Source organism: Coenobita brevimanus, chromosome 98 (assembly GCF_032717465.1).
Source record: "Coenobita brevimanus isolate Jiangsu-jjx chromosome 98, ASM3271746v2, whole genome shotgun sequence".
NCBI classification, from domain to species: domain Eukaryota; kingdom Metazoa; phylum Arthropoda; class Malacostraca; order Decapoda; family Coenobitidae; genus Coenobita; species Coenobita brevimanus.
This window is the reverse complement of record NC_137051.1, coordinates 34,844,228-34,869,594: the sequence shown is the minus strand read 5'-3', so window position 1 is coordinate 34,869,594 and position 25,367 is coordinate 34,844,228. Positions and strand designations below refer to the sequence as shown.

The 25,367-nt window shown below is 42.8% G+C and overlaps 1 protein-coding gene across 1 annotated transcript in view; it reads left to right on the top strand.

Moving 5' to 3' along the window:
• Window positions 1-25,367, top strand: part of tweek (transmembrane protein KIAA1109 homolog tweek) — an 839,779-nt gene that overhangs the window by 81,447 nt on the left and 732,965 nt on the right. The window contains 3 exon segments of the mRNA XM_080283669.1: window positions 553-750; window positions 2,646-2,765; window positions 12,999-13,241. Coding sequence (XP_080139795.1) covers window positions 553-750; window positions 2,646-2,765; window positions 12,999-13,241 — 561 coding nt within the window.

Below are 25,367 nucleotides of genomic sequence, written 5' to 3'. Positions count from 1 at the left end.
GGGAACTGTTACTGCGGGCTCATGGCCTTTGGTTCCTTCTTCCTCGCATAAAAAAAAAAAAAAATCCTGCAGGTCTGGCAGGCTCCCTACTCACCAGATGTGGCTCTGTTAACTTTTGCTTATTCCCCAAGCTCAAAACTCCACTGAAGGGTTCCTTATTTAAGAGGTGAGAAGAGATCATAACAAATGTGATGAAGCACTTGCAGGAGATACTGGGAGCCTACTTTGAAAAATGTTTCAGGCAGTGGAAAGAATGCTGGGCTACAGGTGTCAAGTCAGAAGGCGGGGGTACATTGAAAGAGATTAGTGTCCTAGCTCAACAGGTTAGCTATTTAATTCTTTAGAGCCTAAGGTTGGATACTTTCTGAACAGACCTCATATTGGGGGAAGACAAGGAAAAGGAAGAGGAGTGCTTCAGTAAGTATTAAGGAGTATATAAGGATGAAGTAGCCTGGAGGCAATTCTCTAATGGCCATCCCATGTTGGAGGGCCCCCATAAGGGAGCAAGTATTGATGACGATGATGAAAATTTTCCAATACTTTCCCCATCAGGACTGCACAGAGCATGACCCACCGTGCCCAACAGTTTCTCTGGATCGGTTAATCTTTGAGATGAACAAGCGCTACTATGAGACACAGCTTCAGGTTGTGGTTTCGCCCCTCATCCTTACCACCACTGACCTTGCCCAGCACAGACCTCCGGCACACAACCACCTCCACACTGGATTCATGATGCTTTCGGGACTGCAGGTATTCCCAGTTCTTATGTCTCTGAATTTGAATACCTTTATACATTTTTGTATGGCCTGGTGCTGTAATTATGCCACACAATTTTATATATGCCTGTACATGAACTTGCTTATAAGCAGAACAACAAAATTCATTGGTATGCATTATAAAGAACAATACAGGATGGAAGGATAAAGGATTAATCTGTCTCATCTTCTTTTCTTCTTCTTTATCACTTATTATTTTCTAATGTCCTCCTCCTACTTTTCCTTCTGCTTTATCATCATCATCATCATTATTATTATTATTATTATTATTATTATTATTATTATTATTATTATTATTATTCCAGCAGAGTGGAAAAAAGGCTGTGATTGTACTCCCGTACAAAAATAAAGGCGGGCGAAGTGAGTGTGAAAATTATCATGGCATAAGTTTATTGAGTATTGTAGGGAAGGTACATGGAAGAATTATTATAGGGAAAGTAAGAGAGACATCAGAAATCTTAGTGAGTGATGAACAGGGTGGCTTTAGTAGTGGCAGAGGATGTATGGATCATATATTTACAGTGAGACAGATAGTGGAGAAGGACACCAGAATTGAAGAGAGAGTGCTGAGATGATGTGGTCATGTGAAGAGAATGGATAACAATGGAGTGGTGAAAAAAATATATATGAGTGAATTTGAAGGAGAGGGGAGGTGAGGTAGGCCAAGGAGAAGGTGGAGGGATATGGTGGATGAGTGTGTGAGGAAGAGAGGTATGAAAGTTGGCGAGGCTAGGGGACTGACAAGAGGTCGAGCTGGCTGAATGAATGTTGTGAGAAGAAATGCATGATCAGGGATTTGTCGCCCCTTTTTAATGTGACAGTGTTTGGATTGACTCGATAGGATTCATTCACTTGAAGCTACAGAATGTGATGAAAGTTTTTGACGTACCAGATAGCGCCAGGATTCCGAGTGCTTGAATGATGAGCTAATGGAAGTATGGCCCATTTGACCGGGCAGACTTGGGCTTTCTGGACGTTGCTATTCCTCACCCTGCCCCCAGGTGGGAAAGGAGGCCTGGATGGTGATGATGATGATGATGTGGGACTATGGTGTGGCATGAAAATGAAAAGTGAGATCAGTGGAGACGGGACTGCTGAGGAATGTATGTGGAGTACAAAGAGTGGATAGGATACGAAATTATGTGATTCGTGAAGGATGTGGAGTGAGGAAGTCTGTGGACACCAGAATTGAAGAGAGTATACTGAGATGGTATGGTCATGTGGAGAGAGTGGATAACAATTCAGTGGTGAAAAAGGTATATCTGAGCAAATATGAAGGAGAGAGGAGACAGGGTGGGTAGGCCAAGTAGAAGGTGGCGGGATATTGTGAATGAGTGTGTGAGGAAGATAGGTTTAGAAGTCGGTGAAGCTAGGATTACTGACAAGAGATCGAGCTGGCTGGATGAATGTTGTGAGATGAAGTGCAAGATCAGGGATTTGTCACCCCTTTTTAATGTGACAGTGTTCAGATTGACTGTCAAATAGGTTTATGTGAAGCTACGGAATGTGATGAAAGTTTTTGGGATATCAGGTAGAGCCAGGATTCTGGGGGCTTGAATGATGAGTGAATAGACTTGTGGCCCATTGGACTGGGCAGACTTGGGCCGTCTGGACGTTGCTACTCTTTACCCTGCCCTAGGGTGGGAAAGGAGGCCTAGATGAAAATAATAATAATAATAATAATAATAATCATAATCAGTGGTTTGGCACGTGGTTTAGCTTCCAGTCCATCAAAAGCAAAGCTGTACTGTGGCCATCCTCAGCATGGACATTGCGCCAAAGAAAGCTTGGCCTCATTTGGAGTGTTGATTGACTTGATTTGGTTTTGTGTTTTTCTTTGTGTTTCTTTATATTCTTATCATCACGCAGATGCGCGGTGATGCCATGTTCAGTGCAAAGGAGCGGTCACTGGATGAGGAGACACTGGAGTACGCTTGGTTAGTGGAGCTGACCATCAGTACACTCAGTGGCAAGCTTACCTCACCGCAGGTATCTACAACATCTTGTTTTTTGCATCCACAGGCAATCCTTGTTATAATCCAGAGATGTTTTCCAAAATATTGCCACACTCTGCCCACAACTGATACTGTAAATTGGAAGAAGGTCAGCGTTAAAGGTATCAGTGGAAGTTCCATCCATAAACCGCAGCTTACGGAAAATCTTATGTACCCAGTGAATGAGAAAACATAAATTTTTAAAGTTTCCCCAAGTGATTTTTTTTTATCATAATGTTTTATAAGAGAATATGATAAAGTATATGTGCACAAAATCATAGATTGATATATTCTGTAGGTTGCTGGTACAGTTTCCTGAAATTACCATGAGTATTTTTCGGCCCCTGGCGTTAGGGGGGTTTCAAGAATACTCCCCCAGTATCCCTGCTTGTCGTACGAGGCGACTAAAAGGGTTGGTGGTGGGTTAGTGCCCCACCCCGTAAAAAGAACTAACTAAAAAAGCAAATAAAGCGCCTCGGACCCGGACGGACCATACGTTGACGACTAAGGAACGGACAAAGGACATTCTGAGGGTAGCAACGTGGAATGTGAGAGGAGAGAATGATGAAGTGAAAGAGAGAGAGATTGTCCAGGTGCTTGAGGATGCAAAAGTGGATATATGTGGATTGACTGAAACTAAATGGGAAGGTGAAAGGATGAGAGAATGGGAATACGGTGTAGGTATATGTGCGGGAGTCAGTGAGAATGAGAGGGCAAGAGGGGGAGTATGTCTGATGATAAGCAAGAAGTGGAAGGAGAATATAAGAGAGTATGGAACAGTGGGTGCAAGGATTGTATGGGTGAGGTATGAAGTAGGTATACAAGCATGGGCGATTGTATGTGTGTATGCTCCAACAGAGGATCGAGTGGCAAGAGTGAAAGATGAGTTTTGGGCGAGAGTAGAAGCATGTATGGACAAGTTTGAGAGGAGCGAGAGAGTGCTGTTGATTGGAGACATGAATGGCAAAGTTGGGAATGTACGAGTGGATGGAGTGGTTGGTCAGTGGGGTGTGCCAGCTGAAGTAGATGGGAATGGTAGTGCTTTGGTGGACATCTGTGCTGGTAAGGGGTTGGCAATAGCTAACACCTACTTTCGTCATAAGATGATCCACCGGTATACATGGAGAGTAATGAGGAGGATGGATGGTGAACTTGTTGAACGAAAGGCAATGATAGACTACGTGTGTGTGGATGAGCGAATGAGAAGACAAGTGTTGGATGCAAGGGTGTGGAGAGGGTGGGGGAATGGAGTCTCGGACCATCACTTAGTGATGGCCAAGGTAGAGCTGCAAAGAAAGTGGTTGAGGAGGCGAAGGGGAAGACAGGAGGAAGCAGCTCCTGTGAGAAGAGTGGAGAAATTGCAAGATAGTGAGAAGAGGACAGAGTATAAGAGCATAGTGGAAGAAAGATTGGGAAGGTATGAGCTAGAGCAGATGGAAGGGGTGGAAGACTTATGTAAGATATTCACGGAAGAGATAAGCGCAGCGTGTGAGGTGGTTTGTGGAGTGAGGAGGAGATGCAAGGGTGTGCAAGGGACAGCATGGTGGAATGATGAGGTGAAACGAGCTGTGGAACAAAAGAAGAAGGCATATGGTGAATGGTTGGCGAGTAGAGGTAGGGGAGAAGATGAGAGAGAGAAGAGAGAGGTATATGTGAGCAGGAGAAGGGAGGTTAAGAGACTGGTGAAGGAGAGTAAGAAGAAAGTGGATGAAGAGTTTGGGAGGAATCTGAGTGTGAAATGGAGGGAGAGTAAGAAATTGTTTTGGAAGGAGGTAAAGAAAGTAAGGCAGTGTGAAAGGGGAAATAGTAGGGAGTGAAAGATAGGAATAATAGATTGTTGGTGGAGAAGAGAGAGAAATTGAGGAGATGGAAGGAGCACTTTAAGGATTTGTTGAATGTAGAGAGTGAGAGCAGTGTGAGTATAAGTGGTTGGGGAATGGCTGGGAGAAGAAGAGATGAGAGGAGGGAGGAAGAGATCAGTAGGTCGGAAGTAGTGGAAGCGATGAAGAAGATTAAGCTGGGAAAGGCCCCAGGAATTGATGGAGTGTGTGGTGAAATGCTTAGGTATGGGGGTGAGATTGTTGTGGAGTGGATATGGAAGTTGTGTAGATTGGCTTGAGAAGAAGGAAGGGTTCCAGAGGACTGGAAATCAGGTATAATTGTTCCTCTGTACAAAGGAAAAGGGGAGAGAGAAGTATGTGGTAACCATAGGGGTATTTGCCTTCTTAGTGTGACTGGTAAAATATATGGTAGAATACTCATTGATAGGGTTAGGCATATGACAGAGGAGCTAGTTGGAGAAGAACAAGGGGGATTTAGGAAGGGAAAAGGGTGTGTAGATCAGATATTTGTTCTAAGATGTTTAGTGGAGAAGTATCTAGAGAAGGGAAGGAAAGTGTACGCTGCCTTCATGGACTTGGAGAAAGCTTATGACAGAATAGATAGGAAAGGTATGTGGAAGGTATTATGAATATATGGAGTGGAGGGGAAATTGTTGAGTGCTGTGAAGAGTATGTACGAGGGAGCTAGGGCTACGGTGCGAGTGGATGGTGAGCTGAGTGAGTTCTTTGATCTCAATGTGGGACTGAAACAGGGGTGTGTAATGTCTCCATGGCTGTTTAATATATATATGGATGGGGTTGTAAAGGAGGTACAAGGTAGGGCAGTGGATGTGGGGGTGGCCCTAATGAATGAGGGTGAGATTTGGAAGCTTCTGGTGTTGCTGTTTGCTGATGATACAGTATTGTTGAGTGAAGATGAATGGGAGTTGCAAGGTTTGGTGAATGAATTTGGGACAGTGTGTAGGAGGAGGAAGCTGAAAGTTAATGTAAACAAAAGTAAAGTTATGGTGTTTGAGAGGAATGAAGTCACAGAGTGTGCAGTGAGGTTGGATGGTGAGGATATGGAGAATGTGAGTGCATTCAAGTACTTGGGTAGTGTGATGAGTAAGGATGGAACTTTGGGGGATGAAGTACGTGAAAGGGTACAGCAGGGAAGGAAGGTTGTTGGCACACTGGAAGCAGTAATGAGAAATAGGGAGGTGAGTATGGAAGTTAAGAAGTCACTGCATGATGGTATTGTGATCCCTACCCTGACGTATGGAAGCGAGGCGTGGGCCTTGCAAGAGGGGAACAAGTCAAGAGTGAGAGCAGTGGAAATGAGTTACTTGAGAGGAGCACGTGGAGTGACGTGGAGGGACAGGTTGACGAATGAAGAAGTGAAGGAACGTTGTGGGGTAGATGTGGATGTGGTTGAAAAGATTAGGAGAAATACACTGAGGTGGTTTGGACATGTGGAGAGGATGGAGAATGAAAGACTGACTAAGAGGGTGTATGTAGGTGAGGTGGAGGGAGGGAGAGGGAGGGGTAGACCGAGGATGAGGTGGAGGGATGGAGTTGAGAGGTATATGAGGGAGGGGGGGGTGAGTTGGGGGGAGGGGAGTCAAATGGTGGGTGACAGAGTGACTTGGAGGCGTTTTGTCTGCGGCCACCCTTTGCGGGATTAGGGCGTCGGGCTATAGATAGATAGATAGATAGGTTTTTCAGCAGGCAAAAAGATAACTAAGTTAAAAAAAAAGAAGTTTTATGAGTGTGAGATGGAAGAGGGCATGCAAAAAAAAGAGATATGCAAGTTTCCAAGTCATTATCTACTTTACAGTTTAGCTCAAACAAGTACCAAGAAAACAAATACAGTAATTGAAAATTCATTTTTTTTTTGGTCTCCTCTGAGGTAAGTCACAGTTAGAGCCAAGTCCTGTATGAAGGTGCTTTGCATTTTATGGGGTAATAAACATTTTTTCCATAATTTATTGTAAATGTATAGTCTACCCTTGCTATTCACGGGTTCACATATTTGCAAATTTGGGGGGGAAATTATTTTAAAAATTCACAGGAACTTATTTCTTGCTCTTCCCACAGCATCAGCTGTTCCTAGTAGTTTCATAAGTAATTTTTTTTTGTTTTTCATGAGAAATACTGTTCTGTACAGTTAAACTCTGCAGTTACCCTGTGTAGGTATGTGCTGTTCAGCACAGGGCATGAGCACTCTACAGCACTTGGTGCATAGTATATTTCACAACACAAATCTCCCGTTCTTTTCTCGCAGTGAGAGCTTGCTTGTGATTGGCTGCTAGGGTAGCAGTCCTTATTGTCTGCCTATGTGTTTTCTTTCTCCCTATCCTATTGGCTGTTCAAAGAGGGGACCTAGTCATATGCCACCACACTCATTCTCTCTCATGCTATCTCATGGGTTGTACATCCACTTTTCTGCATGTTATTACAGCATCATTAATCAACTCCATTCTTTATCCCTGTGAAAAATGGGTCCTAAGCATGCTGCTCAGGGTGCGTCTACTGCTAGGGAGCCTAAGCTGCAGAAGAAAGTGATGTTACTGGAAGATAAAGTGAAATTGCTGAACATGGTGTGGGAGGTGCAGTTGTTCATGGCTGTTGGCAGACATTTTGGTGTGAACGAGAGCATCATGCATTATATCAAGAAAAATGAGAAGGCCATTAGTGATTTATGATATAGGGCATTTACTAGTCTCACAGTGGGTCTGTAGATATGGGAATAGTTAAAACGGTGAAACCAGTGATTTTTGTGGAAGGTACAGATTATTCACGGATTTCACCCATTCGCAGGTGGGTCTGGTACATAATTCCCATGAATAGCAGGGGTTGATGTATTAGCTGAATGGCACACACAGAAAGTTCCTTTTAACGGGGACTTCCATCCATGTTCATTGCAATATTGCCTCACCAGGAGCATAGGGGCCTGGGGCCAAGCTCCTTAGTCCACACATTTAAGGTGATACAGTATTACAGCTTACCTTACACAGGTTTCAGGTCACCACACCTATCTCTTGTGCTCTTTCTCACTATTATCCAGTTCTTCATCCAACACTACACTTCACAAACACTGTAGTATGTACCCAGTTCACTGGCTGTCTTATTCCCTTAACCACAGTGACACAGACCAAAGCACAAACACACTCAGAGATGGGAGAAAGGAAACTTATTGGACCTAACTGCAGTTTATTGAGTTTATTATAAGATTACAGCAGGTAATGTGTATTGGGGGTTGTCAGCTGCTGTAGTGATGACAGCTCCTGTTGGTGCTGGTGAGATATTGCTGGAAAAGCTGGTGCTGGTGCTGCTGGTGAGGTAGCTGGACCTAGTACTGCTGGTAAGCTAGCTGGACCTGGTGGTGCTGGTGAGCTAGCTGGACCTGGTTCTGCTGGTGAGCCAGCTGGACCTGGTGCTGCTGGTGAGCCAGCTGGACCTGGTGCTGCTGGTGAGCCAGCTGGACCTGGTGCTGCTGGTGAGCCAGCTGGACCTGGTGCTGCTGGTGAGCCAGCTGGACCTGGTGCTGCTGGTGAGCTAGCTGGACCTGGTACTACTGGTGAACTACTGTAGCTGGATCAGGTGCTGGTGAACTAATGTTGACATACACCCTGGTTTGTCTCGGTATGACTGCAGCATTGCCCGCTCTGCTTCTGACGGCAAGAAGGCACACCAGCCAGGGGTCCCCTGTGCTGTTGTTGCCCAGAGCTCATGTGTGTTGTCTCCAGGACCGCCAAGGGAAGTGGTAGTAGTGGATGCAGGTGGTGGTCACTACAATACCCCCCTTCCTCCCTGGGCGCTGTGGGAAGATGGCTCATCCCGATGTAGGAGACATGGCTCTCTAGGATGCATACGGTGCGGCCACTACGGGTTGTGTATCCGCTGGTAGAATCCAAGGCAGGATCGGGAGAAGAAACCTGTGGAGGAAGAACAGATGTGAGTGTCACTATGGGTATCATTATCTGGTAAGTTTGACAATGGAACCCATGTCATGTGTGCGTGATGGTGGTGGTGGTGGTGGTGGTGGTGGTGATGGTGGTGTGCTGGATGTTGATGGCTCCTGTTGGGGTGGTGGTGCGGTATCTCGTGATTCATCCGGAGGCATGGTTGCTGGCTTCAGGCAGACGATGCTCATGGTGCCCTGTTTTCCCTTGCAATTGATTGTTATGAACTTTGCTGAAAGGGAGATGACTTGGAATGGGCCATCATAGGGGTGCTGGAGAGGGTTATGATGGGTGTTCTGTCGTCAGAACTTCTGAGACAAGCTCTGTCGGAAGAACACAGAGCAGTGCCTCGTACTTTTGTGAGTCAGTGGCCGTGCTGCCAGTGAGAGCAGCTTCGACTTGCTCCAGCCAGTCCTCTGCATTGTGACATTGTGAAAGGGTTATCCATTGCCCAGGACATTGTCTGAGGTGTCATTCGAGGGGTTACCATTTGTAGTAGCCTATTCACTGGTTTTCTTATTCCATTTACCACAAGTATACATAAACACTTAGCCACCACAGCCATCCAAAACATCAAGATAAACAGCATCCTTCATGAACCACCACAAGACACCCTGTAACAGGAGTGCAATGATGGAGCAGGTGCAGGTGTTGGAACAAACTCAGTAGGCTGTGATTTCTTGATTTACTGAGTTGAATGATATAGTTGTGTGTGCATCATACCAGGTTCTGTATGTTTCTGCTGGAGAGAGGGGCAGCAACCTAGAGATGGTCAGATTTGCTGACCTTGCAGATACTCTGATCTAGCCACAACAGAATTCCTGACAGCTACACTGTGCATTCCTACAACTACATCGTACAGCTAGCTATATATGAAGGGATGTACATTACAACCCACCCTACTTAGGCTACTCTACCCAGAGAGACACAAATGCACTCAGCCAGATTATTACTGGACCATCAGCCTTCCTCGCCTCAGTACCAGCACAAAATACAGCTCACAAATAATCCACTATGCCCTCATTGTAATGCTGCCACCCACATCAGAGCCCACTTACTCACCTCATGCACCTTACCCTCACAACACAGACAATCCTTCGATATGACCTCAATAAAACATCTCTGGGAGCAATCTGTTGAAGGGCCAGTTAACTGCAGTCTGCTGGATTTATGCCAGGATAAGCCTGGGGTTACAGCTACAGTACTCCTACTGTTGCTATCCATCATCCAGTTTTTTTTTTTTTACCAGTACTGCATCAGGTGCATAGTGGCCTGCCCTAGGTCACTTAGTCCACATCATCCAGTCCTTTTTTGACCAGCACTGCATCAGGATCATAGTGGTCTGCCCTAGGCAACTTAGTCCACAGATTTAAGACATTGGGTGACCAGTTTCTTATCCCTGAGTGGCAAGGGGTAGGTGATGGTCGGATGATGAGAGAAGTTGGCTACTATCTGAAAATATGTAAATTCAGTCCCAGATTGAGTTAGGTAACAGTTTGATTTTGATTATTTGATTTTTTGTTAAAGGTGGCTTAACTGATGTACATGGCACACTAACATGTCATAAGACACTCTCACTGTGGTGGATTCCAAAACCTGCCTGTACCACCTCTTCCTCTTAACCTATGGCCGCCAGCATATATTTCTGCTGACCCTTCTCCAAGCTGGGCATTTCAGAGAAAATCACCTTTTTTTAAACCTTAATATCTCAGCTAATACTTGACCAAAAATAAAAAACAGTGTCATAATACTCACCAATCCTTTGACTTCAAGCTGATGGCCCCAGATTGTCCGTGAAGTGAGTGTAGTCATTTTTTTTTTTTTTTCCCCTCCCCCCGACTCTGGGCGTAGGCTTCACAGCCTGCTCTCAAGGCCCAGTAGCCCTCTTACATGCCATACATGTCACCACTTTGGCGCTAACACCCACTGTCCATATTGAATACATGCTAGGGCTGTCTCATACAGGACTGGTGTATTGGTTTTAATGGGGGTATTTTTACAATGTCAGCGAGTCTTCTGGTAGATCAGTAAAGTCTGATTTTAAGAAATTAAAATCCTTAAATTGTTCCCTGCCCCAGCTGGGATTTGAATCTGGGTGCAGTTGGACTGCAGGCCACCTCTCTACCAATTGAATTAGGACTACTTTTGGTGTTTCTTGTGTGTCTGTTTTTTTGCCTGTGTCCATATGCGTGGCTGAGGTGTTGTGGCACAACTAAGGCTTATACTAGTCCTCCACAATAATAACACTTTTAGAAGACTGCAGCCAACCACAAACACCATTTCCGTGCAGGTTTTTCAGAAATGTGGCATGAGTGTGTTGTGAGTGCTGTTATAAGCATTGACCTTGAGGCAGGCTGGCTCAGGTCACCATCAGCTCACCACCATGCCACCAGCAGTGCCTTACACCACACACACACACACACACACACACACACACACACACACACACACACACACACACACACACACACACACACACACACACACAAATGTATGTTTGGCTTCCATTGTTGCTCGATTCTTCTTTTTTTTTTTTTATGCTAGGAAAAAGGAACCAAAGGTCACGATCCCACAAACTGTTCCTTCCACGAGAAAAACAAAATACAAGAGAGCACCGATGTGCTGCTAGAAGTCTGGGTATTACTACAACTATGACAAATACTACTACTGTTACTACTACTACTACCCTACCCTGCCTCTACTGCCCTACCATTACTACTACTGCTACCCTACCCTACCACTACTGCCTTACCACTGCTACTACTACTGCTACTACTACTACTACCACTACTACCACCCGACCCCATCACTACTACTACTGCTACCCTACCCTACCACTACTGCCTTACCACTGCTACTACTACTACTACTACTACTATTACTACTACTACTATTACTACTACTACTACCACTATGACTACTACTACTTCTACTACCACCACTACTACTACTGTTACTAGCACTACTACTATTACTACATAAAACCTGAATGCATTAGTAATATTGTGAACAAAATAGTTATCCACATATCATCCGTAATCCACTATATATTCCACCACGACAGAATTTTTTTCCTGTGGCTTGTATATACTTTTTCATCATGACAAATATGTACACAAACAAAAAGTCAGTAAAAAAATAAGGCACTGATTTCATCATGAAACAAACTTTCTGCTTCTATTATTCACATAAATATACATGGAACGCTGGTGCGAGGCTTGCCCTACTGCGCTCTCTCCTCCGTCCCTCCTCCACCTCCTCCCTTTCTCCACTCCCTGTCTCCTCTTCCATCCTCTCATCCGTGCCACTATCCCTCTCCAGGATCATCAGTATCCTCTTAACCATTCCCATCATCGGATATAGCAGTTGAACGTATACGGGGAAATGATGGATGCACAGTGGAGGACTCACGTGATCTACCCTCCTCATCCGACTCATAAATATCAACACTTATCGTGGCAGTCTCTATCCTCAGAGAAAGTCACTTTCTCCACTCACAATTGGTGATAATGTCACCTTGAGTTACCTCCCTATCGCACTATCACTAAGGCCTCTTCCTTTCTGGTCTCTGGACTTCATTGGTGTTGAAGTCAGCTGCTGCGGGCACTCAGCTGATGATCCGGACACAGGGAAAACTTTGCATGGGTCTATCCGTTACGGAGGTATGCAGGTAACTGGAGCGTGACTCGGATGTATGCAGGAGGGTTGCCAGTGTTTGCGTGTGGTGGAAACAACCTGCGGAATATTCAAACATTGCCATGAAACACTGGATCATGTACACGTGCCACTTGGACGTCCATGGGCTGTCATGTATACATGACACACCATGGGTTAATAGTGATGATAATGATGGGCTAGGATGATGTTAATGATGATTTTTTTTCCCCAGTTATTCCCCACCTGTCTCCCTCCCCCACAGCCTCCAAACATAGCCACAGCACTAGAAGTGTTCTTTTTCACTTTTATTAATGTCTGCCATTACTTGTGCTCTGGGGAGGAACTCTTTCCTATGGTAGCACTGACATAACCAGGTAGTTCTGCTGCATGGATGTATGGACATCCCCTGGCACTCTTCCTTCCCCTTATTATCCCCTGAAAGAACATTGGACTGTAGGAGATGGTGGTCTCCAACTTTCAGTCTAATGGGTTCCCATTCAAGAAGAGCCAGGGGCCATGGCAACAGTAACAATTACAACGTGGTGGGTTTAGGAAGATGATAATTATGACTTTTCCTTAAATTATTCTCTCGTATCTCCCGCCCTCCCACAGCTTCAGAACGTAGCCCCAGCACAAGAAACATTCATTTTCACCCTTGAGGATGCTGAGAATTGTCTGTCTTTGCCTACTGTTATAGTGACGGTGATGATGATGATGATGATGGGGAGTTAGGATAATGCTAAATATGACATACCTCAACTTATTCATATGTATCTCCCTCCTCAGCTTCAGAACATAGCTGCAGCACTGGAAGCATTCATTTTCACCGTTGAGGATGCTGAAAACTGCCTGCGCCACCCTCGTCCCTACCTCCACTGCTACCATGGCCTGCCACAGCCTCAGTGCTCTCACACCACTGCCGACCACTTCTGTCCCACCACTGACACCATCAAGTACAAGATGGTGCGTGCCTCCATTGATGGCTTGGAGCTGAGCTTAGTGGAGAGTGGCACCATATTGTCTCTTCAGGTCAGTTAGGCGTGGTATAATTCTTTTACCATAACTTGGCCCAGATTTATTTCCTTCCATTGCTTATTTCATAAAGCTCAGTGACAGGAAATGGCAGTGCTACATTACAGTGCTGCATCCTTTTCATAGGACCTCTGTGTGACTAGCAATGTATTTTAATGTTAGTCTATTGTTATACCTCAGCACTGAAGATGGGACATGGCAATTTTAGACAAGTGAAAGCAAAAAAAGTATGATAAGCAGTTATATATCACTTATATTTACAATAAAAATGTCCTTCACTGAGTGATATACCAGTAAATGTTATTTCAGTATATTGCTGCCCATTTTTTATGCCGTCTTTCTGCCAACAATGCCCCCCCCCCCTCTTTTTTTTTTTTAATGGTGTCTTGGAGAGGCAAAGTCTGTATATTGTCTACACCCAGAAATGACTGACACCTTAACCCCTACACATCGGCATTTTTTAAGCGGCTACCCTCTCTATGGCAGTTTTTTCCCAAAATAGCCTTATTTCAAACCTGCGTATCTGGGAAAGTATAGCAGTTAGGGAAACAAATTAAAGACCATATTACTCAGTAACTCATCTTCTTGCGAATGAAAGGATCCACAGGTTTGCAGGTGCTTGAGTCGATGAATAAGGACGTGAAGATGACGACTAACCTTTGGCACTCGAAGCAGGATGTCTTCGTGTGTGTGCATGCGGCCCCGACTTTAGCTTCACTTTCAACATGATAATTTCTCCAGTACTAGATAAACTAAGTACTTTGGTATGCAAGGCACACCCAATGGCACTATCACTGAGCCCTTTCGTAGTATCCATGGAAAGAGGCTTGTCAGGGGTGGATGAGGCAAGGGTTCAGCGTGAGGGGAGAATGGAATCAGGCAAGAAGTCTCAGAAAACATCGTTCAGCATCTGGCTAAGTCACAGAGAAGACTGAGGTACACTTGCATGAGGTGGCGAGTGTCTTTCCCTACCATTTGGTGATGAGCTCAAGTGGCAGCCACTTCAAACTGTGGCGCAAAAAAAACTGCGGTTCCTGCTGACACCCAGTGGCTTCTATCCACCAATTTTGCGTCAGTCCTGACCAACACCCGGTGGGTAGGGGTTAACAAGAAACAGTACATACATACATACATACATCTAATCCTGTGTTGCCCTACGAGCATAGGAGCTCGGGGCTACAAGATGGTCGTGACATTTAAGATGAAAGTGACAAGCCTCACTTATCCGTGAGTGGCATTACGTGAGCAATAAATCCCAATCACTCCTTGGGTATAAACCGACACAGGCTCAATCAGGTTGGAACACCTTAATTACCCACTAAACCACCAGGTGCCATAGTTTGGTTATATGGTTACAGCCCAGTGTAGTAAATGGTTTCCTGGTGTACAAGAAACCATTTGGCCCATCACTCAGTGTAGAGTCACCTGTAGACAAAAGGAAGAGGAGAGAAAGAATGGAAAGAAGGACATAAGAGGAAGGAAGAAAAGAAGGAAAGACGAGAGGAAAGGGCAGCCACCCGAGAGTAGCACTACATCAAGTGAATGGATGGTGAACGCCCCCATAAACCCTCGATATACCGAATGCTCCTTTAACGAATTTTGGTTTTAACGACCACCTTTAGCTGGCTGAAAGTTATATTCATTTAAAGAATTTTGTTCGGTGTAAGAATGGAAGCACGGGAAACACCTACCAATGTGGCATCCCTACACGCATGCACATGCGCACACACACACACACACACACACACACACACACACACACACAAGAATACGTACAAAAGAAGAAAGGAATTTTGAAAAAGGTATAATAGACAAATGCAAGGATGAACCCAAACTGTTTTATAGATTTGTTAATGGCAAACTGAAACAAAAGGAAGGAATCACCAAATTGAAAGTAAAAGGAGAGGTCTATAAAGATGCAGCAATGCAAGCTGAAATAATGAACAAATGTTTCTAATCGGTTTTCACTAATGAAAAAGAGTTTGTGGAAGGGGAGGGAGTGACTAGAAATGTACCGGTGATAAAAGATATAAAACTGGAGGTACAGGAAGTGTAGAAATTACTGGAAACTCAAGATGTAAGGAAAGCCCCAGGACCTGATGGAATTTCTAATTGGGTACTGAAGGAATGCAGAGAACAACTGGCGGATAAAATTCACAGTTTAATCGTGTGTTCTCTGGAAGAGGGGAAAGTGCCACAAGAATGAAAGAGGGCAAATGTGGTACCAATCTATAAGGGAGGAAACAGGGAAGAACCCCTGAATTATAGACCAGTGTCTTTAACCAACATGGTCGCAAAATTGTGCGAGAGAATCCTGAAAGACAGATGGATAAAATATCTAGAAGAGATGAATATTTTGGCTGAATGTCAGTTTGGATTCAGAAGTGGAAGGTCATGTGTTTCTAACTTGAGCTTTTACTCAAGAGCGATTGACGTGGTACAGGAGAGAGATGGTTGGGTGGATTGTGTGTACTTAGACTTAGAGAAGGCTTTTGACAAGGTACCTCATAAGAGACTAATGTGGAAACTAGAATATATAGGAGGACTGAAGGGGAAACTTCTGGAATGGATGAGAGACTTTTTGAGAGACAGACAAATGAGGACAGTAATAAAGGATAGGATGTTTGGATGGAGGGAAGTAACAAGTGGAGTCCCTCAAGGCTCGGTGTTGGCGCCAGTAATGTTCCTGATTTACGTAAATGATATGGTAGATGGAGTGAACAGTTATGCAAGTCTGTTTGCTGATGATGTAAAGATCTTGAGGAAGGTAGAGGTTGAGGAGGATTGTAAAATGCTGCAGGAGGATCTCGACAGGATACATGATTGGAGCCGGACGTGGGAAATGAAATTTAATGTAAAGAAATGTAAAATATTGGAAATGGGTAAAAGTACCAGGAGGCCATCACTGAATTATTTGTTGGGTAATGAATTAATCACAAAAATGAGAGAAGAGAAAGTTTTGGGAGTGCTGGTCCAAGATAGTTTGTCACCAGAAAAGCACATTAACAAGATAGTTGGAGAGACTTAAAAACTCTTTAACTAACATAAGAGTAGCATTTCGTTATATGGATGAGATGATGAAAAAATTGATAGTGGCCATGATCCGCCCCAGGTTAGAATATGCAGCAGTAGTGTGGTCCCCACACAAAAAGAAAGATATAAACAAGACTGAGAGAATACAAAGAACAGCAGCCAAGATGGTCCCCAGTCTGGCAGACCTGTCATACAGAGAGAGGCTGGAAAAGATGGATTTGCCTTCTTTAGAGGAAAGGAGAAAGAGGGGAGACATGATTGCAGTGTTCAGGATCATGGTGGGAGTAGATAAAATTGACAAAGAAGATCTGTTTGTATGGGATAAAAGGGCAACAAGAGGACACAGAATGAAATTGAAAAAGTCAAGCTGCTTGAAGGATATCAAGAAATATAGGTTTCCTTACAAAAGTATAGACTTATGGAATAGCCTGGACAAAGAAATCGTCCAGTCTAAAAACTTAAACGAGTTTAAAGCTAAATTTGACTTACTGAGAAACAGCGACGGAAACCCACGAGCATAGCACATTCCATGTATATCACAATTAGGTATATTAGGTAATACATAAATATTTGGAATGACTTAGATGAAGAGGTGGTGCATGAGAAAAACATTCTTGTGTGTAAAGGTAGACTTGATAAATGTGGATTTGGAGACAAGACAACATGAACATTCCTCAATTCCTGTATACTACAAATAGGTAAATACACACACACACACACACACACACACGAACAGCCGGAGAGAGAGGACGTCCCAGGCATCGCTCCTAACCTTGAGTAGTTTCAGGAATTTTGTCTGTCCTGTCTCCTAGGGTCTTTCTTTAAATTTAATAATGAAAGTTGGTAGACTACCAAAAATGTAAAGATTTGTTGGCAATAGTATACATGAATGTTTGTGGCTTATTTGGTAACAGCTGTTTAGGTACTTTACCGGTACGTTAAACATGGCCGAAAATGTAAACAATGAGGGAATGGAATTTCAAGGATTTGATGCTAATACTAATGTCATGGACCTGGTGAAAACATTAATTATGAGGATTAGTGAACTCGAAAAAAAAGTAGAGAATCTAGTGATAAAGGATGTGTCAGGAGATACGGAAACCACCATACAGAGTCTAATCCAGTCCAACGAAACAGCCAATGAAGAGATTAAGAATTTGAAGAGGGAAAATGTTGAACTGAGGAGGAAACTTGAAGAGAGTACTAATAAAACGGAGAAGGTGAGTAATGTATTAGAAGAACACAAGGCAAAGTGGGCACACGTAGAAGAAGAACAGAAAGAAGTGGTCAGCTTAAGAGAGATCATCCAGGAAGAAAGGGAAATGAACAAGAAAGAAATGGAAGAAAATGTTGTGAAAATACTGAAGAAAAAAGAGAAAATAGTGAGAGAAACTGTAGAAAGGAACAGATGTGTGGTAGTATTTGGAAACAGGGAAGAGGAAGAAAAGGTTAGGTTCGCAAGACTCGAGAGAGACACGAACATGGTGAGAGGAATATTAGGCAAGATTGACCCCGAAGGAGACAAGTGGGTAAAAGAAATTGAGGAAGTAAGGAGGATAGGGCCTTATAAGAAAGGGGAAACAAGACCAATGAGAGTCAAGTTTACATCAGAAAGTGTAATAAATGGGATACTTAAAGTGACCTGGAAATTAAGCAAAGAGGCGGGGATGGAAAATATTATAATAAGAAAAGATCTGAATGAAGAAGAAAGAGAAGTTTTAAAATCATTAAAGGAAGAAGTAAAGGAAAAAAATGATAAGAGGACAGAGGAAGAACGTAATACTTTTTTTGGAGAGTATTGGATATGAAAGTAAGGAAATGGTATTTAAGGAAATAGAAGTGAAGGAAACTAGGGGGGATGGTTGTGAAAGATCAGAAGTTGAGGAAGTGGTACGGACAGAGAGTAGGAGAGAAGAGGGTATTAATAATGTCAAAAATAATTTGAAGGTGATATATACTAAAGTTGATGGTTTCATATCGACAAGGATCGAAATTAATGATTTCTTGAGAGAACATGAACCTGATGTCATGTGCTTTGTAGAGACCAAATTAAGAGAAGATATTGATGTTCATTTGGGAGATGGTAAATACAAACTGTGGAGAAAAGACAGAAAAGAAAAAAAGGGAGGAGGAGTGATGATAGCAGTGAAGAAAAACATAAATGTAGATACTGTGGAAATGGGAGAAGGCAGGGCTGAAGATATATATATGAAATTAGAAACTGGAGAGAGTGTTAAGAGAGATATGGCGGTAGTGTATGTTCCCCCAAAGACGAGAGCATGGAAGGATGACGAATACCATGAGATGTTGTCAGATATGGCTAGCTACTTGCAAAAAATAATTGAGAAAAGCAATAATATAATTTTGGTGGGTGACTTTAATTGTAAAGAGGTGAACTGGGAGGAATGGTACTCGGGAGGCGGCGAGGATTCGTGGGGTACTATGTTATTAAATATGATAATGAATAATGTGATGACGCAGTGAGTCAAAGAAGAGACACGGTTTCGAGGTGAGGACACACCAGCAAGGTTAGATTTACTGTTCACCAAAGAACCCGATGTAATAGAATCATTGGAATATCTCTGTCCTTTGGGAAAAAGTGAAGTGATCATGTGGTCATTGAGTTCCAGATGTTAATAGGAAACGTCGAGCCAAGAGACGAGCTTCATAGACAGGGAAGATACAACTTTGGCAAAGCAAATTTTACAGGATTGAGAAACTTTTTTGAAAATGCGGATTGGAGAAAATTCAGAGAAACGAAAGATACAGAGGAAGTGGGATATCTTTCTAGACCTCTATAATTTGGGAGTGGAAAAATTTGTACCAAGAGTAAGAGGGAAAGAAAACAGGAAAAAGGAGTGGTTTAATAGAAGGAGTATGATAGCCAAAAGAGAGAGAGATAAGGCGTGGAACAATTGGAGAAAGAGAGGTAACGACAGAACAAAGGAAAAATATAAAAGAACAAGAAACGAATACACAAGAATACGTAGGGAAGAAGAAAGGAATTTTGAAAAAGGTATAATTGACAAATGCAAGGATGAACCCAAACTGTTTTATAGATTTGTTAATGGCAAACTGAAACAAAAGGAAGGAATCACCAAGCTGGAAGTAGATGGAGAGGTCTTTAAGGATGCGGCAATGCAAGCAGAAATAATGAACAAACGTTTCCAGTCAGTTTTCACTAAAGAAAAGGAGCTTGTGGAAGGGGAGGGAGTGATTAGAAATGTTCCGGTGATGAAAGATATAAAAGTGGAGGTGCAGGAAGTGTATAAATTACTGGAAACTCAAGATGTAAGGAAAGCCCCAGGACCTGATGGAATTTCTAATTGGGTACTGAAGGAATGCAGAGAACAACTGGCAGATAAAATTCACAGCTTAATTGTATGCTCACTGGAAGAGGGGAAAGTGCCAAAAGAATGGAGGAGGGCAAATGTGGTACCAGTTTACAAGGGAGGAAACAGGGAAGAACCCCTGAATTATAGACCAGTGTCTCTAACCAGCATGGTCGCAAAATTGTGTGAGAGAATCCTGAAAGACAGATGGATAAAATATCTGGAAGAGATGAATATTTTGGCTGAATGTCAGTTTGGATTCAGAAGTGGAAGGTCATGTGTTTCAAACTTGTTGAGCTTTTACTCAAGAGTGATTGATGTGGTACAGGAGAGAGATGGTTGGGTGGATTGTGTGTACTTAGACTTAGAGAAGGCCTTTGACAAGGTACCTCATAAGAGACTAATGTGGAAACTAGAATATATAGGAGGACTAAAGGGGAAACTTCTGGAATGGATGAGAGACTTTTTGAGAGACAGACAAATGAGGACAGTAATAAAGGAAAAGGTGTCTGGATGGAGGGAAGTAACAAGTGGAGTCCCTCAAGGCTCAGTGTTAGCGCCAGTAATGTTCCTGATTTACGTAAATGATATGGTAGATGGAGTGAACAGTTATGCGAGTCTGTTTGCTGATGATGTAAAGATCTTGAGGAAGATAGAGGTTGAGGAGGATTGTAAAATACTGCAGGAGGATTTGGATAGGATACACAATTGGAGCCGGACGTGGGAAATGAAATTTAATGTAAAGAAATGTAAAATATTGGAAATGGGTAAAAGTACCAGGAGACCATCACTGAATTATTTTTGGGTAATGAATTAATCACAAAAAGGAGAGAAGAGAAAGATTTGGGAGTGCTGGTCCAAGATAGTTTGTCACCAGAAAAGCACATTAACAAGATAGTTGGAGAGACTTATAAGCTCTTGACTAACATAAGAGTAGCATTTCATTATATGGATGAGGAAATGATGAAAAAATTGATAGTGGCCATGATCCGCCCCAGGTTAGAATATGCAGCGGTAGTGTGGTCCCCACACAAAAAGAAAGATATAAACAAGATTGAGAGAATACAAAGAACAGCAACCAAGATGGTCCCCAGTCTGACAGACCTGTCATACAGAGAGAGGCTGGAAAAACTGGATTTGCCTTCGTTAGAGGAAAGGAGAAAGAGGGGAGACATGATTGCGGTGTTCAGGACCATGGTGGGAGTAGATAAAATTGACAAAGAAGATCTGTTTGTATGGGATAAGAGAGCAACAAGAGGACGTGGAATGAAATTGAAAAAGTCAAGCTGCTTGAAGAATATCAAGAAATATAACTTTCCTTACAGAAGTATAGACTTATGGAATAGCCTGGACAAAGAGATCGTCCAGTCTAAAAACTTAAACGAGTTTAAAGTTAAATTCGACTTATTGAGAAACAGCGACGGAAACCCACGAGCATAGTACATTCCGTGTATATCACAATTAGGTATATTCTTAAATATTTGGAACGACTTAGACAAAGAGGTGGTGCATGAGAAAAACATTCATGTGTGTAAGGTAGACTTGATAAATGTGGATATGGAGACAGGACAACACGAGCATTGCTCAATTCCTGTATACTACAAATAGGTAAATACAAATAGGTAAATACACACACACACACACACACACACACACACACACACACACACACACACACACACCTTCGCATCCTGCGGAGTGCCACATATGTCTCTGGTTGACCAGCATCTTGAGAGAAGCCATAAATTGAGCATTTATTGAGAAAAAGAGCTGTTTAGACCTAGCTGTATGTTACTCTACACCCATATTCTGTTATACAGCACATTGATAACCGGCACTTCGCTAGACTGAAAACAAGAAATAGGGGAACATTCCCACAATCCGAACCATTTGAATGTCCCCACCCCCACTTGGTGCACTGCTAGCAGCCTGCATGGCTGTTTACTTACCCAGAAGCGGTGTTGAACACCTCATGTCCCACCAGCCTACCCTCCTGCATGTGATGTTTGATGTGCCATTTTTTAGGAATATTATTGTTTATGAGGATAATAACATTTCCTATGGTTTTCCTGTGTCAGTCTCCGTTGATTAAGGTAAATGAGAGTTTGGGTTTGGGTCTGGAACACATCTCTGGCTTTTCCTCAGTATCTTTTGGGGAAAATTGCTTTGATGTCCGACATACTTGCTAACCGAACGCTTCCACTGGTACACAACACTGCTGGATATCGGGGTATGGGTGTACATGACTGTACGGCCAAACAGCGCTTTTTATTTAACAGTCTTTGTTCAGTAAAAGCCACAATGCCTGGGAAATTGCCGAACAGCATGGTGTTCAGCTTTAATAAACTATAAGCTTTAACGTCAGGGGTCTGGTACCAATAATTCATTATCTTGAGGGTGCACTGTACTTGTTCTCAATCAAGCACACCTTTATGTATCAATGTTTTCACTCGACAATATTCACTTGTCTTGAGAAAATGATAGTTTTAATAATGTACATAAAAGATTTTAACTGCAGCTTAAAATCATCATACGTATCTGTCTTATTTCCTCTGGCTGTCCCTTTTTGCAGAGTTTGTTTACTGCTAGATGATGGTGTTGCTGAGCTTTACAAGGTGATTTTATTCAAATTAGGAAAGGCCACTTAATTTGTATTTTTTTTTTTTTTATAGCTGTATGAATCCCTGCTATTCTAAAAGCTAACAAAGGTGAATGAGATCCTCAGGGATAGGGTGAATAAAATGAAAAAGAGTCCTAGTAAGGAATATGGTAATTTTTCTTGTATTCACTGTAGGAAACTTAATTGTATCAGTTTCCAGCAGTTGGTGAGAAGTAAATAATTGGCTTTGGCACTTGGTTTAGCTCCCAATCTATAGAAAACATCAGCTGAACCATGACCAACCTCAATATGGCAATTCTTTAAGAAGAGGTTTTCTATAATTTGATTTTGCTTCATTAGTGCTCTGTTTATAGAGGCTCCAACATGCTTACATGTATTGGCCTTGGTCAGCTAATGGCAGCTTTCCACACTGCTTGATCTTTAGCAGTGGTGTATTGTAACCAATGAAGTTATTCCTAAGTGTCATATTTGCTGCTGCCATAAAGCAGCAGCAAGATGGTATTGTAATATACCATTTCAGCACTTATGCAGCATCTCAGTTTGGGTTACCTTTCCTAGAAGGGTAGTCAAGTCGTACCCCACCTACTCGTGGTGACTTCGCAGACACCCTGTTTTTTAATTTCTGTTCTTTGTGTTTTTCATTTTTTTCCCTAAATCTGGGTGACACAAATGGGGGGAGGCACTACCCAGGTTTATCCTGGGTGGTATTGTGTGTACTTTTTACCGATGTTGTCGTTGTTTGTTTTTGTTTTGTTCTTTTCTTTTTTGCCAACCATGAGCAAACAACACCAGTGCCCATGCTGCAGTAAGTCTGTAGCAGAAAGTGCACAAGCACTGAAGTGCGCCTACTGCAGCGAGTGGGTTCAACTGACATGCAAAAATATGGATGCTAATGATTATCCGTCTTTGAAGATCCACCAGCTGGGATTTCGTTGGCTGTGTTGCCAATGTGTTGCACCAGCGGATGAGGTCTTGGCTGGTGGAGGATGTAGAGTCTTTAAGAAGGAGTTGGAAGATGAAGTTGTTGGGCCAGTCTTTCAGGCTATCAAAGATGTTTCAAACAGACTGGAGGCACTAGAGACCAAGGTCTCATCACCCATGGCTGTCACCCAAGACTAGGCCAAGTCATTTGCAGATGCTGTTCAGGGGGTCTCATGTGGGGGAAGGGAAGGAGCTGCCAGGGGGCAAAGTTGAGATCGGTGCTTATGGCCAGAAAAAAGCCATTTGTAGTCAACAGGTACTAGTATGATGGTAAAACCATAAAACGGTTCTGACACTCCAACGAGTCAAAAGGGACCAAAAGACATAGGTGTACTTGGCTTGGTAGTGGTTGATAGCTGCTTTAAGACCAAGGCTGTTGGGCAAGTAATGAAGTTTCCATCTGCTGAGGCCAAAGGTGAAGTGGCTGGGATACTGAATGACCATTTTGGCTGTGATGGCACTTTTTGTGTATCAGAGCCAAAGAAAGCGCTGCCAAAAATGACTGTGACAGGCCTTTCCTCTTTCTTATGTGACTCTGACATCTTCCCAAGCATTCTGAATAAAAATAATAAAATTAAGATGCTCATTGATCGAAGTTGTACCCTCAACCTTTTCTTCACAAGAACAAGGAATGACACTAAAACTGCTGTCTTGAAAATGTCACCAGAGGTGACCTAGATGTGTTTTTTGCGCTGGAGCCCATAAATCTAAGAATTGTAGTAACAGAAATTCTCCCAAATGCATTAGCTTCTCTTTCTTAAGGCATCAAGATACTAAAACTAATTCACAGTCGGTTGCCCATTTTGCATCTAGGAGAGACTGTCCAGTTATGATTTCTTATAGGAATAGATTGATCAAAAACACCTATTTCGACCATTCAAAAAAGTAACTAGATCCCTTTTGAACCAGTTAAGGATTTTTTTTTTTGTAAATATTTGTTCCATATGTAATAAGACAGACCATAGTGAAAGTCTAGATCAGCACAAGCTTGACATTTTGTGCTTGACTGAAACCTGAGTGTATGAGTGTGATATTAATATTATTCATAGTGCTTTACCCAAGGCAAATTCTGTTATAAGTATTCTCAAGCCTGCTGCTAACTATCAGGGAGGAGGTGTAGCAATCATCTACCCAGCAGCATTTGCAAACATTTCTCTCATAGACTCAGACCTAACCCCACCTTCATTTGAATTTATGGAAGTATTAATAAATTTTCATCAAAATATCACTAGAATTTCAGTTGTCTATCGACCAGGTTATCTGGGCACAGATTGAGGTTTTATGGAGGAGTTTGGACAGTTTCTTGAAGTGTTTTCTCATAAATCTAGAGGACTGCTGGTTTGCAGTGATTTCAGTTATAGTAAACCCTTGATATAATGGACTTCAACAGACCGGAATTTGCTTTTATTGGACTCAAGGAGCTACCGGACTAAATTCCTATATATCGGAAAAAGTCCAATAAATCCAGAAGCAGTCCGGACTGCCTGACCACTTCAGCTATGTTCACCACAATAAAGTAAATAAAAGACATGTTTATCAGTGTACAGTACAGTGTTATTATATATATTGTATCTGTCTATCTATCTATCTATTGCCAGACGCCTCAATCCCATTCAGGGTTGCCACAAACAAATCGCCTCCACATCGCCCTGTCCCCCGCCATTTCACTGCCCCCAACTCACACTCCCCTCTCTCATATACCTCTCCACCCCATCCCTCCATCTCATCCTCAGCCTCCCCCCTCCCTCTCCCCCCCTCCACCTCACTCACATGCACTCTCTTGTCAGTCTTGCATCCTCCATCCTCTCCACATACCATTTGATTAATGTAGTGAAGTTATAACAGTACCGTACCACAATGGTAGTCAAAACAGTTTAAAAACCATTCATGCAATCCAGACTAATGTCTGATATATCGGGAAAAGTCCGGATTAGCAGGGGGAAGTCCGGATGTCGCTTTTATCAGAATTTTGCATTTTTCGGAATGGTTTGGGCTCCAATTAGTCCGTAGTAGTGAGGTCTTACTGTATTGAGTTGACAGTCCGCAGTCAAAACCATTTTCTTCAGAATTCCTTAAGTTGATCACCCAGAATGATTTTTTCAATCATGTGAGTGATCCAGCTCATGTCTCGGGATATGCCCCTGACTTAATCTTGTC